The sequence below is a fragment of the Triticum aestivum genome, chromosome 7A, assembly GCF_018294505.1.
Source record: "Triticum aestivum cultivar Chinese Spring chromosome 7A, IWGSC CS RefSeq v2.1, whole genome shotgun sequence".
Classification (NCBI taxonomy): domain Eukaryota; kingdom Viridiplantae; phylum Streptophyta; class Magnoliopsida; order Poales; family Poaceae; genus Triticum; species Triticum aestivum.
In genome coordinates this window covers 89,580,735-89,594,113 of record NC_057812.1, presented here as the reverse complement: position 1 = coordinate 89,594,113, position 13,379 = coordinate 89,580,735, and the positions used below count along the sequence as shown (strand labels likewise).

General features: G+C 41.4%; 2 protein-coding genes and 1 pseudogene across 3 annotated transcripts; 1 reads left to right on the top strand and 2 right to left on the bottom strand.

Moving 5' to 3' along the window:
- Nucleotides 1-1,731: 1,731 nt before the first annotated feature.
- On the top strand, nucleotides 1,732-6,065 carry LOC123150914 (AT-hook motif nuclear-localized protein 4-like). The gene is made up of 5 exons (XM_044570720.1): nucleotides 1,732-3,873; nucleotides 4,074-4,126; nucleotides 4,786-4,914; nucleotides 5,296-5,457; nucleotides 5,822-6,065. The coding sequence occupies exons 1-5, from the start codon at nucleotides 3,747-3,749 to the stop codon at nucleotides 5,942-5,944; spliced, it is 594 nt and encodes a 197-aa protein (XP_044426655.1). The 5' UTR covers nucleotides 1,732-3,746; the 3' UTR covers nucleotides 5,945-6,065.
- Nucleotides 6,066-6,239: 174 nt separating this feature from the next.
- LOC123150913 (uncharacterized) lies at nucleotides 6,240-13,033 on the bottom strand. 2 transcript variants are annotated; one of them, XM_044570718.1, is made up of 9 exons: nucleotides 12,352-13,033; nucleotides 11,737-11,798; nucleotides 11,497-11,646; nucleotides 10,571-10,747; nucleotides 9,720-9,935; nucleotides 7,950-9,631; nucleotides 7,754-7,819; nucleotides 7,590-7,659; nucleotides 6,240-7,470 (listed from the first exon to the last, which is right to left on the bottom strand). In XM_044570718.1, the coding sequence occupies exons 1-9, from the start codon at nucleotides 12,614-12,616 to the stop codon at nucleotides 6,829-6,831; spliced, it is 3,330 nt and encodes a 1,109-aa protein (XP_044426653.1). In that variant the 5' UTR covers nucleotides 12,617-13,033; the 3' UTR covers nucleotides 6,240-6,828. The 2 variants fall into 2 exon arrangements, with proteins under 2 accessions (XP_044426653.1, XP_044426654.1); XM_044570719.1 differs by lacking the exon at nucleotides 12,352-13,033 and having other exon boundaries at nucleotides 11,497-11,627; nucleotides 11,737-12,337.
- LOC123155086 (uncharacterized) lies at nucleotides 12,898-13,048 on the bottom strand (annotated as a pseudogene).
- Nucleotides 13,049-13,379: the final 331 nt, after the last annotated feature.

Genomic DNA, 13,379 nt, shown 5'->3' with positions numbered 1-13,379 from the left:
GGACCTGAAAGCATCATGATAATTATCATAACAACAATATATCATCATAAAACTTCTCATGATCGAGTAACAATTCATTCACAACATAAAGTTTGTACCATAAACTTCGCTGAAAACTAATAAACTATGAACTCCGCCATTGAAACAATTGCAATTTACATTATCAGAAAGAGTTTACGTAAGAGCTTTGATTAGCAAGTTCACATGCTCAAATATCATTTAGTCTTCTACAATTGTCGGCACTCACGACATATTTATTCAACAAAAGTTTCAGCCAGACACATCTGAAGATGGGGGTTTATAGTTTCACCTTCCAACTCATTTACCTCAAGGGTAATGTCAACAATAATAACTCATGATCACCTACATCCAACTGGATATATGTGCCTGGATCTTTCCCCATCACATGACGATTGCCAAGAGAAAAAAATAAAACGGAATAGAGATGAACGGTATTGACTCTTGCATACAGAAAAGTAAAAGATATGACCTTTGCAGCGGAAGTAGAGGTTGTCATGCGCTTTTTCTTTTTTTGATGTGCAAGCTCTTAATGTAAAGGAACGTTACTTTATATTGCACATTGTGATAGCAACCTTTATTATGCAGTCTGTTGCTTTTATTTCTTTATCATCAGCAGATCGTACAAAGCTTATTTTCTCTTACAATAAAAGATCATACATATTTAGAAGCAATTTTTATTATCTTTTGCACTGATGATAACTTACTTGAAGAATCTTATTCAATCCATAGATAGATATAGTGGACTCTCATGGCAATAAACTAGGTTCAAGAGATTTTGGATGCACAAGTAGTATCTCTACTTATTATGAATTTTGGCTAGCAAAAGATTATGAGCAAGCACCACATGTTAGAGGGTACGTGACAATATAACTTCTATGTGAATATAGACAAACAAAACCCATTATGTTGTCTTCATTATCCAATGTTAACTATTTGATCACGCATAGAATATTTAATGAGGGCGAACTCATTCGTTGGAACTTGGTTGTAAACCTCTCATCAAGGATATATAACAGAGCCATGTTCATCTACTCCTTAGAAAGTTTCAAAAAGTCCTCTAAAACGTTCTAAAACTTAGAGAAAATCAACTTATTAATAATTCATAACATTTCAAATTTTGGAATTTTTTGGGATGTTACATTTTCTCAACAACTTATATCAACTCGGCATGTTTGATTTAGCTCTCAAATGAGTTTAATAGATAGATTCCGAAGTCTTTCAAAGAATGTTAATTGTCCCATTCGAAATGGTAAACTCTTGGTGTCGAAATGAAAAGCTTACCATATCACATCTATCTTAACAAAATATAACACTCCAACCATTGCCATCCAAAGAAAATTAGTGTGAACTGGTGTCACTAGATCGCCCATCCCGCAATTATTATCTTATACTCCCCTCCCAGTCTGCAATCCCCACCATCATCGTCCACTTCTAATGGTTGGGTCATATGTTCCCTAGGATCATAAAGCTTATCATGCATATGACGCAAGCTGGACCAAACTACCCGTCGAAAAATTAAAAGAACTCATGTCAGATTCCACCTTACTGCCATGTCATACTGTTTTCTCAACAATGTAGCCGACACATAATTCTTCGTCGCCTTATTCTAGGTGGGGCCACCGCATACCAAGTATTATAAAAGACTCGCCGCTTCCCTCAACCCTAAATGTTCCCTCAAAACTCCCCCCCCCCCGCCGCCGCCGCCCCTAATGTCTCGCCACAAACCTCCCGTTCTCCACTTTCAATCTCGATTCCGACACCACCTCCATCCCTATCTAAGTTCCGATGAAGTCACTTCTTCCTTGCATCTCAAAAGAATCCACTCTCCTAGTTTAACTATGTCAGTACAACATAGATCCACCTGTCACAATGGTTGCGAGCACAAGGTGGACAACCACATAAAAAATTGTCTCTGCAATCAAATTGTTGAGTTCAAGGCGGGCAAGCGCATGGTGGATCAACTCAATGATTAGATATTTGATTCCAAGATTGCTAATCTCATGGCAGATCATATCACCAATGATCATATTACGGAATTAACGAAGGGTGTCACCTCCAATCTCTTCGACAACACTATAAACTTGGTGAGATCCTTACTCTTTTGCATCTCTTTATTTGTATTGTGGAATATTGCAACGACCTGTCATGGAGGTAATGAAGAGTAAGGTCATTGATGAAGCATAAACGGAATAGGCCGATGGAGTAGTTTTTTCTAGCATTAGAACACCTGCTCGATCCAATTCTTATGTTTTCGAGTCTTTATTTCACTCTCCCCCCCCCTCGCGCGCCCACCGCTCCCACGATGGGTGGGGGAAATATGTTTCTCTAGTGGTTTAATAATCTTTCCCCGGTTCTTCCTTGCCATGGTGACTTCAAAGATCTGGTGTCCTAGTAGGCTCATCGCTCCGTTAGGTAGCGAGATTTTTTTTTCAGTTTGTTGATGGAAGTTGTTGCCTCTCGGAGGCAAGCAACCGAGAGGAAATCAATAGTGGCTTTGGAGCGGTGGTGGTTCAAAGTTGGCAGATCTACCGTTCTTCCAGAATATCATTGGGTTGATATATAGATAGATCTAAGCCCAAGTCAACGCGGGATTGTTCCACAACCAATGTGCCTCAATACTTGCAATGTGTGTATTCTTCGTCTTTCAAATCCTCTCTAGCGATGGCACTTCCTCAGTTTCGGCAGTGGAGGCTTGGCTTCTCTTCCAATGAGCACCTCGATGGTGATTGAGGTTGGTGGCAAACCATGGTTGTGGACTTGTGGTGTGTGCAACGACCCCTAAAGCACCTGATATTATTTTTCTATTTTTGGGGGGCTTTCCTGGAAAAAAATCTAATTCGCATGCCTTCTCTCGGTCTCTAGTAGTCGTTAGTGTGTTTTTGTGTGCGCTTGTTAGTTGGTAATGAAGATGCACGGTTTCTATGAAAAATTCTGATCATTCCGAACCTAAACCATGTCATGTATAAAGTCGGCTTGAGTGGATGGTAAACCCACCCCTCTAACATATCATTCACGCATTGTAAATCCAAACATGGCCCACTTGAAAAGATAGCAACTGGTAGAGTCGAGTGGAGGAATGCCCATAAAAATCCGAAGTCCATAACAACAATTAAAAATCCAAAAAATGTCATAATAATAAATGAAAATCCAAATTTGGCATAATAATAAATGAAAAGTCCAAAGATCGCACAACATAAATGAAATCCAAAAATGGCGTAGCAATAAATCAAAATCCAAAGATAGCAAGTAATAAATGAAAATCTAAATATGACAAACAATGAATGAGAATCCAAAGATAAGCTTATCTTTGGATTTTCATTTATTGTTTTCCATCTTTGGGATTTCATTTATCCTGATGCGCTATCTTTGTAGTTTCATTAATTGTTTTGTCAACTTTAGATTTTACATTTATAGTTCTGCCATGGTTTCATTTGAAAATCCGTAAAATAGGAAGAAAATAACCTAGCTCATCATCTGAAGTTCTGAACACATCCAAAGTGACCAATCAAGAAATTTCCAAAAAATACATCCTCTGAGAACCAAAAGGAAGCAAGTAATTAATGAATCTAAAGGCACCCCAAAGAATACCCACGTCCAAATCACATCCCACCCACTGCCCTATAAAAAGCCCTGGGTTTGTGCATTTTCAGGCATCGAGTTACCAGTAAAACAAGTGAGGGTTTCTTCTATTTGTGTCAGTGTGTGTGTGTTGTGCTCGTGAGGCAATGGAAGGAGGAGGAGCCATCCCGGCGGGTGCGGGCAAAGCGGCCTATGGCGATGGGATGCACAAGAGTCCACTTCATCCACAGCCACAGCCCACCGTCGACGCCCGCCTGGCCGATGCTGAACAAGGTAGCTCTTCCTACTCCTGCAACACGTTCGTCGTATTCCCTGAAGCTTTGAAATTATATTTCTAGGATGTTAGTTTATTTCAGATCATGTAGTACTGTTTATAGGCGCATGCACATGAGTGTTGTCATCAGTTCGCCAGCATTAATTACAATATATTTCCCAAAAAATCTAATTTGAAATGGATTTTTTTTATCTGGCAGAGCCATGTGGGACTGTAATAGTTCCTCAAATCATCATAGTTAAAGGTGGACAGGTAAATTTTCCTACTCTTATAATGCTCCTAGAGACATTCAGTGCTCTATTAATATTTCGTCGTAGTATATCTGGATACTAGATGTTAGAATATCCAAATGAAGTGGTTCCTTTTAGAAAAAAAATAAAGTTTATTTTGTGGGTGCATTAGTGTTAAATATTAGGAAAAAAATGAGCAAAGTTGCCTCTACTTAACGCTATGTGCGTTGTACATATGTATATTGAAATGACTTGCACTTGATATATTTTTTTAAGCGGGAGGGACGCTTTAGCTCTGGGCAGATGGGGTGTAAACGGATCGGATCGGATTATTAATGATTTCCCTATACCCTTTACCATACTTATTTTTTCGGATTCGAAGTGGATAACGACCGGATCTGGATCGGACTCGGGCTAGAAGCGGAGAAAAAATATCGGGATAGCAATGCCTATTTGGTGTAAAATTTGGAGATAACATTTGGCTCTTTCTTGATTTATTATTCAGCACATTTTTTCAACCGGTTATGTCTATATCCATCCTACAATATGTTGAAGAGAGCTTAGTGTTGTCCCTCTCTTTTCCCCTTTTTTATTGCCCTTCGCATCTTTTCCATAAGTTCTCTATTCCACCCCATATTATGCATGTATTGTAAGATTCTAATAAGGAACCCCTGGTTCCAGGATGTGGCAATGGAAGTCAAGTCGTATGGTGGGAATGGTTGGGCAGTTTTTATCATGTCTGCCGAGGGCGCCGTATCCAATGTGACACTGCATCAACCAGCTTCTCCGCTTGAAACAGTTATGCATAAGGTTTGCTCTATTGTTTTAGCTTGAATGTGTACACTAGAAATCCCTTTTTTCTGGTATGTTTTCAAAATAAAAGTTCAGCTCCAACCAAATTAAGAGAATTATAAAAGCAAAATGAAATGTGAGATAGTAGGTAGAGAGATTGTCTAATTGTTTCCTTTACCAGCATAGAGAATATCGCAAGGGGAAACATAGCGTTGTGTAGTTCTGGTCGTCCAAAAATGAAACATCATTGTTTGGACTCTAGATTTGTTACCAACTCTAAACAATATCTAATCCTTAGCATGTACTCCCTCCGTAAACTAATATAAGAGCGTTTAGACTACTACTTTAGTGATCTAAATGCTCTTACATTAGTTTACAGAGGGAGTACGTAATATGCAGGGTTGTTTTGACATTGTCTCCATGACCGGCTCGTATCTGCCGTCAAAAACTGATGGAGTGAGCTCTCTAAAGGGTGGGTTCGCCATTTCGCTTGTCGGTGCTGATGGCCGCATCTTCGGCGGTGGGTTAGCAGGACCTCTGATTGCAGCATCATCTGTTCAGGTTACCATCTTTCACTTGCATCTTGCTCCATATATATAATATACCAATAGCAGATTACCAAAAGAACAACCAAGATCTTCGTTCCATATATACCAATAGCTTCCATTGTATCTTGCTCTGTTTGTTTAACTAAGTATTTATTAAGTCTATATGTGCTTCCTGCGTTTCGAAAACAAAATGTCTGCTGCCAAATGAGTTACATTGTATACATATTAATATTCATACTGAAAATCATGATGTGCTTCTTTATATGGTACATAGCTTGTTTGGGAAATAGCATCGTTTCACGAAAACATACATATAATGCAATTGAGAACCTTGTGCTTTCTCCTAATGGTTTGCATTTTGATGTGCTGACGCGCAGGTGATCATTGGAAGGTTTGCAGCTGATGAAAAAGAGGACATCAAGCAGGATGTGGCCAGTGGAACTGAACCGAGTGATTCTCCGAATGGATCCTCAAGTGGTCCAGGAAGCCCATCAAACTAGAGTGCTTTGGCACATTCAACTCCAGCTTCCTATTTCCAGATGCCAGTCAGCTTAATAAATTCCTAGTTTTTCGTTCCTACTATTTCCAGACGCTTAGCTTTCTGCTCGTACTTGTTGAACTTTTCAGTCTCGTTATATGATGTATGGCCCCTGGATGTGGTCAAGTTATGTTTTTATACCTGGATGATGCTTCGTGATATTACAGTTATGAAATGTTTCATGGTCATATCTGATGAGTATCAGTTCTGAAATGCTTAGATAACTCCTACACATCTGATGAGTATCAGTTCTGAAATGCTTAGATAACTCCTAGCTCCAAACGCTTAGTTTTTTGGGTATCAATTGCAAGTAGCAACTGATAACTGCTCACAAGTCAAGAGAAACTATCTGGTGGAAACGATCTTTCAAAATTCTGAAGCATGTAAAATTTCAGTTTCAACCCTGACTGGTGATGATGCTCAGTGTGTTGGACAGTTTGATGTTCTGCAAACATGTAAAATTTCAGTTTCAAATCAATCTCGCTCAGGGAGCTATGAGAAAAACAAATTCAGCAAATAACAGAAAGTGAAGCATGCAAAAAAATTGAAGTCACTGGAAAATGATGCTGAATTTGAATCGACACGTGAGGATGATGTTTCAACCCTGACTGGCGCTGATGATTCTGACGAATGGAGAGCAGACACTGCGAAGCTGGCATGCAGGTTGGAGACGGCATCACTCCTCACCCTGCTGGCTGGGTGATGGCGTAAAGTGCAGTGATGTCTTGGCATCCCTTCTTGTCAGGCGTACACTATTTTCCTAATGGAGGTCCGGCGTAGGCTTCACTTAGATACATATACAAGTACACAACCATGGCATACATACATGGGGATGGGTTCAAGCTACTATCTCTTCCTCTTGAGCATTTCCAATATAAGTTCTGGTTTCCTGCAAACTTCACCTTCCGCCCAGCCCGGCGAGAAGGAGGCGTCGGTAACTTTGCCGGGTCCCTTCCCCTTGCCTGAGTACCTCATAATCTTCAGCCTCTTCCTCCCCAGACCGGCAGAGACCCTGAGCGACTCACGGTTCTTCGGGGCGCGATCAGTCGTGTTTGACGTGCCGGTTCCTCTACCCAACAACATTGGCGCCACGGACATCCTCGAGATGTTGAGTTCTTCGAGCACGAAGGCCCTCTCGGCGTCGCTAGCACAGTTATGATCCTTCCCTGATCTGTCTAGAGACAGCTCATCTGCCTTGGAAACTGACCGACGTCCAGCGTGCCGCAAGCCTGCGTTGCTGGATCCTGGTGATCTCCGGATTGCCGTGGTTGCAGCTGAAATGGGGCCGTGTGGGTGGTCAACCGCCACTTGGAGAAGCAGATGATGCTTTCCAAGGAAGGAGCAGTCGCTGATGAGTCGGCTCGTCGTCAGGCACGTGACAGTGTTGAGCCAGAGTTTCTCAAGCTGGTCAATGGTTTCTCCTTGATGTATTATGCCGCACGATGTGCTAGATAAGGTGAGCCATTCAGTAAATTGATCCCCAATTATCTGCACGGATGATGTGATGTTTATCATGCAGTTAGCATTTCACACAAAGTATATGCTTGTATTAACAGTTTAACACATATGAAGATGATGCCCTTCGAGACTGGGGAGATGGCACAAACCTCAAAGAGTAGAAGAATGTCTTTCATCGATGTAAGATGTCCAACAAAATCAGATAAAGATGAGAAATACCTGAAGCATAACAGAAGGCAGAGATGTAAACAGAATTAAGTGCAGCGTGCTGCTATCGAAATTAATCTGCAATTTTGTGAATCTGGCTACTTACCTGCTTGTGACTTGGTGTCGTGCAGCTGGATTTTCTTTGAAAGCAAGACCTGATAGCTTCATAAACCTGCACATATATAACAAAAAATGATTAGAGATTACTGTAATATCTTCAAATCATTGGCCATGCTTGGCATCTTCTTAAGGTGGGCAGGATAATCTAGACGCGTTTCATCTAGAAATGAAATTCAACACACCTGTTACCAAGCTTCAAGCAAGTCAACATAAGGTTAGGTCCTTTGGATCCAGCAGGCTCCTCATTTGTCGTTACTTCTATCTCTTTGTTAGCATAGGTAAAAATTTGGGCATTCTCTAGTAGTCCAATAACTACGTTGCCAAGAACAGATAGGATAGTAATGTTTTTAAACTTCTTCTCTAAGCAATACTTGAGATTGGCTTGGATTGGGGACATGTTTTCATCAATTATGTGGATCAAATATTCAAAAAAGTGCTCTAGGAAAACCATGTAAGCAGGCTCTGAACAATAACTGGAGTTTGTACAAAAGGATCGATAAACCTCGATAACCAGCTCCACCTCCAAGTCTTGTGTCATGTTAAGGTAACCTTCGGAACTATTTTCAGCATTCCAATGAGCAGATATACTCCCAGGGGATACAAGAGCAAAAAATGGGTAACAGAAGAACTGACAGAGTACATCATGGCCACTTGCACCACAGCCAACCTTCAAGTAAGACATCATTTGCTCATTCAAGCGCTTTGACACTTTGTTCCACACCACCAACCATTTTATTCTTAGCCGACTATCTACTGGACGCATGATCTGCATATACAAAAAAGCAACGACAACATGAAAGTTCCCCAGTAGATCAGGTGGACAGATAATTGAAGCCAATTGCTCGGCATCTCCAGGTGACAATTCTCCAGTAAACTGAGCTACGATTGACAGAGATAGTGCAGTCAAGTAAACTGCTGGAGAAACCAACTCCAGGTAAGCAAGTGGCCTGATTCTTGGATGAGATAGCTTCGGACTGCATTCTGCATATTCAATCTCCTTTATTTGTTCGATGTCTAAGCATAACTCATACTTTCCAGAAGCCAACAGAGAATTATCCAGTTCCTCTACAGTACACTTCACAAACTGAAGACAAAACTGTACCAACAGTGTGGAACTGTTACTCTTTTGCTTTCCTACCATATCCAGAAACACCTCCTTTACAAACTTGCATGCCTTAGTAATGCATATCATGGCATTGTCATCAGCAAGCTTTGAGTTACACTGAACTCGAACTCCCTGTAGAAGCAACCTGAAAGTTTGTGTTGTGGAGTCCATAATAGTTACGGCCATGTCAGCAGTCATGTTATGAAGTAGTTCTGGATTCACAATTGAGCCAAGGATCTCCAACTGAAAATCAAAGCTGTTAACATCCCATGGTAACCATTTGATTTGATGAACATCAAACAAGACCTTGAGATGCGTACAAGTTTGGGATAGCAAGTTCTGATTCAGTGGAACACACACATTATCTTCGGGTGAGATCAAATGCCTAACTCTTACTGAAATAAAGTCATGAAACAGATTGATGCAAAATGACCACAGTGGCTTGTTCTGATTATCAAGTCTAGTGGAGAAAATTATCTTGAGTACTGGCCCAAAAGCAGCCTCTAGAATGGATAAATGGTTAATCGAATCACCAAGCTTATATAAAAGGTAATGCCATGTGCTCAAGCAGGAGGAACTTAAAGCAATATTATGACTTCTTGACAGAACTCCACATAAAGGCATCATAATTAGCCTTATCTTTTTCATCTGAGCACTAGCATGTGCTCTGGGTTCAATAGGAGACATCACTGTCCCCTGATCCATATTTTCTAAAGCCTGTGGCCCAAAAAATGCATCCACCAAATTTGTCCAGGTAACCTGCAATTCTGAAAATATCATCATATTATATTGGAATATATTTGTCTTAAAAGAAAACAACTGTACTTGAGGAAAGAGTTTAACTCACCATTGTGGTTATCTGAACTTGAGGATCAGGATCAGTAAATAATTGCTCAGGGACCTTAAGCATTTTGTTAAGTAGAGGTCTAGTGCTCGCTGCACGTGCGCCAAGTAAGGATATGAACCATCCCCATGACTTTACTGCTTGAATTTTCTTTGAAGGGTCATTGAGCATATCAAGCACAGAAGAGAGTAGCTTTTGCTCAAGGTCCAAAGCTACTTCCTGCACAGCAAGCACAAAGTAAAACTCAAATGAGGGATTGTCGATACATGAAGGATTTGAAATTGGAATTTTATATTACACTAGCAAGTAAAACGGTACAATAAGAGGTTGGTAAATAACTGTGTAATAACACAAGGATCATTGCAACAGGGGAAGTAGTAGGAGATGACTAAATCATTTAACGATAAACATCTCGGAATCACAAAACGATGTGAAAATACTACATTTCAAATATAGCACAAACATTAATGTAACTGAGAAGCATTATTGTACTGTGCCAGATATAAACTGGCCTAGGTTAATCTGTTGTAACTTTCAGTCTGCTTTCTTAAATGATTTCTATAATCATATCAAACTAAATAAAACTGCAGGCCATTTCAGTGCTACACAGAAAAGCAAATGTTGACTTCTGTTTTTCTATGAAGCTCCCAGAGCATATTTGTATTCAGTAACAGACTCGATCAAAAACATTTTCAACAGTTAACAGCCAAGTGCTTAGTGGCAATTAAGTCTGTGATACCTGACTTACAGTTATAAAGACACAATCTGGGTACTATAGTTCGCAATGAGGAAACTAATGTCAGCAGTTAGAAACATCTAATTCCAAATCATTATAGTAGTCATTATTCAATTACCTTGGAAAGAGGAGATTGAGGAGGTAAAATAACTGATGACACCTTAATGAGGCATCTTTCAGACATATCCCTTTCCGGCTTGTCAGCACTTAAGAGTCTTCGGTATATTGGGGGAACCCATATGCTTGATTGGTCTCTCATTCCTTTTGGATATTGACTAGCAAGTTTCATGGTAGCCTTGAGAAAGAGTTTTCAAAGACGGCCTTAGTTCAAGTATTACTAGCGGGTAAAACATTAAACCACAAAAAAGGAACAAGAATCAAGTGTGTGCTTCACACTTGTGCCAAAAGTGCTCATACTAAAAGGTAAAACCCTCCGACTTGGATGATTTTCTAGCTGGTGCGGCAACATAAAATAAACTAGTGAGTCATGGAAAAAATCTAATGACATCATCTATGAACAATTTGTTTTTCCTCCTGATGAAGACATGAAATATAAGAGCAATGAACTCTAATAATTACCGAGATATTTTAGTAAATTAACATACTTCTGAAGGAAGAGTGTTGCCATTGCAATTATAAGTGATAATAGAATTAAACAGATTCACTCAAAGTTCATTAGCAAGAGAGTGGGCATATATATTAATTAGTAACTTAAACTGTTTTCATAAGAAAAAATGTATCTTAATACGGCAGTCTTAACACTTGAGCCTGTCTGGAAAAGGTTACACAAATGTCTTGCAGGGCTGGAGGTAAACCCCTTCAGTTACAACAATTGTAAAAAGATGCCAACTATGTTGGTTACTGGCGACATTATGCTGCAAAGAAATCATTCACATGAACTGTTTTATTGCTATAAGAAACATACTATGAGATTAATTACTCTGTTCAACAAAACAGAGATAGGCATACTATGAGATTAATTACTTAGTTCACCAAACAAGACAGAGGTAATGCAATAGAACGCAGTTTAAGTGGGAAGATAACCTGAACAGCCTCAAATGTTGTAGACAAAGAACCAAATGGATTGTCAAGGGCATAAACAATAGCATTGAGCAAGGGAGTTACTCCATCCTCTACCACCGAAGCCTCCAATTGTTGAACAGAAATGCACCAGACTGCAAGATTACAAATAGCCTGTAACAACAAATTAACAGAAGAAATAGGAACTCAATTACTCCACAGTAAAACTGAACAAAAGAACAAAAAATGGTGAGCAGAACAAACCTTCATCTTGGTGGTCATGATCAGCCGAACCAAAGTAGCCAATACCAATTGAGCCAACTGTCCTGCAGGGTAAGAAAAATAGATATTATAACTGTTCCTTCAAACCAACAGGTAATTTGATGATCTTTTTAGATGAAAGGCCCGGAGCCATGCTGTATACAAAGTGACTTCATGATTCAAGGGCATGCCTGAGCAACTGAGCACATTAATCGGTTCAGAGGGTAATAAAAAAAACAAGAGATAGCAACGGATAGTGATTTAAAATAGCAAAAGGGACAGGCTCTTTAATTGTAGAAACTCATGAACTGTCAAAACAAAAAATGTATCAGCTCCAACTTCTAGAATGTGTACTCAGAGTACCTGCCATAAATGAAATTTTTCTACGTTTTCCTAAGAAAATGTAGACTACCAGCTCTCATTGAAAGGCCAATGTGTGAGCATGAAACTGCTAGATGATGGAAAATGGATCTGAGACAACGGCTTATTAACCATACAGTATTAGTGGAAGACTGGGAGGTAAACCTACAGCCGTGCAAGGCATGGACTGACAGAAGCCAGATTGTCAGAAGAACATGGTGGTCGCCCGAGATGGGGGCTACCAGGAGGTGCTACTACCTGAGATGGTGGAGACGAGGACGGGGTGGTAGAGCGCGAAGCCGAGGCACTTGAGTGCGGAGGCGGCTACGGCCTCATCATCTTCGGCGGCGTCGCGGAGGAGGAGCGGGAGCAGGGCGGAGGGGGAGGCCGCCGCGAGGTCGGCCGCGGCGGAGGGGTCATCGGCGCACGCGCGCTGCAGGTGGAGGAGGCGCGCGTACGCGGCCGCGCGGTCGGGCTCCGCCGCAATCTCCGCCACCTGCCGCGCCACCGACGGCGGCGGCATGGTGCGGAGGAGGCGCGAAAGGGAAGAACTTTTGGGGAATTTGGCGTCGCTGGAGATGCGTATGCTGGTAACGGGTAGTATTACGCCAACACAGCAGGGGAAGCGTGTTTTCGTTTAGATGGGGAAGCGGTTACCTGAGCGTACGTACCTCACGACTGCTCGCTAAAAAGAGTATTGACGTATAAACAGAAAAATCCTCGAGCCTTATCGAAATTTAAGAATCATGTGAATGGCAAATTTCAATCAGGCGAAAATAAAGCAAATTTGGATTAGATTTGTAGGGCTTTCCCCTCTCCGAGGAGAGGGAGCCCTTGCAGAAATTCTCAGTGGCCCCGGAAGGCCAAAGAGGGGGTTTGGAAATAGTTTTCAACCAGCAATTGACGCGCCTCGGTATAACCTCACTAGCTGCGTCATTGCCCCAAGCGCAAAGATGCCTTCTCCCGTCCGCCCTCAACCCCTTCTTATACCCGGCTCGCCCCCTCCCACCCCCCTCCGCGAGCGAGGTGGGACTAATCGCACCACCAGGAAGCCAACCGAGAACCGACGTACCTCACGGGCAGGACGGGCAAGCGAGCGTGGGCCGCTTCTCCGCTCGCGCGTGGGCTGCTGGGTATCGTGGGCCGCTTCTCCGCTCGCGCGTGGGCTGCTGGGTATCGTGGGCCTGATACGGGACAACATTGCCACTGGCAGCCTACGCCTCCCCTAACAAAAAATGAAACATTATTATCCAACTGGAGAGGAGAACGAAGGAGAGAAATCGAGG

What these genes read in the sequence shown, in the direction of transcription:
- LOC123150914 (XM_044570720.1), top strand. Translation starts at nt 3,747, where the DNA reads ATGGAAGGAGGAGGAGCCATCCCGGCGGGTGCGGGCAAAGCGGCCTAT. An exon ending in CCTGGCCGATGCTGAACAAG is followed by an intron (nt 3,874 to 4,073) that starts GTAGCTCTTCCT and finishes TTTATCTGGCAG; the next exon opens with AGCCATGTGGGACTGTAATA. An exon ending in TTGCAGCATCATCTGTTCAG is followed by an intron (nt 5,458 to 5,821) that starts GTTACCATCTTT and finishes GCTGACGCGCAG; the next exon opens with GTGATCATTGGAAGGTTTGC.
- LOC123150913 (XM_044570718.1), bottom strand. Translation starts at nt 12,616, where the DNA reads ATGCCGCCGCCGTCGGTGGCGCGGCAGGTGGCGGAGATTGCGGCGGAG. An exon ending in CTCAATCTCCTCTTTCCAAG is followed by an intron (nt 9,936 to 10,570) that starts GTAATTGAATAA and finishes CTTGCTGTGCAG; the next exon opens with GAAGTAGCTTTGGACCTTGA. An exon ending in CGACACCAAGTCACAAGCAG is followed by an intron (nt 7,660 to 7,753) that starts GTAAGTAGCCAG and finishes GTTATGCTTCAG; the next exon opens with GTATTTCTCATCTTTATCTG.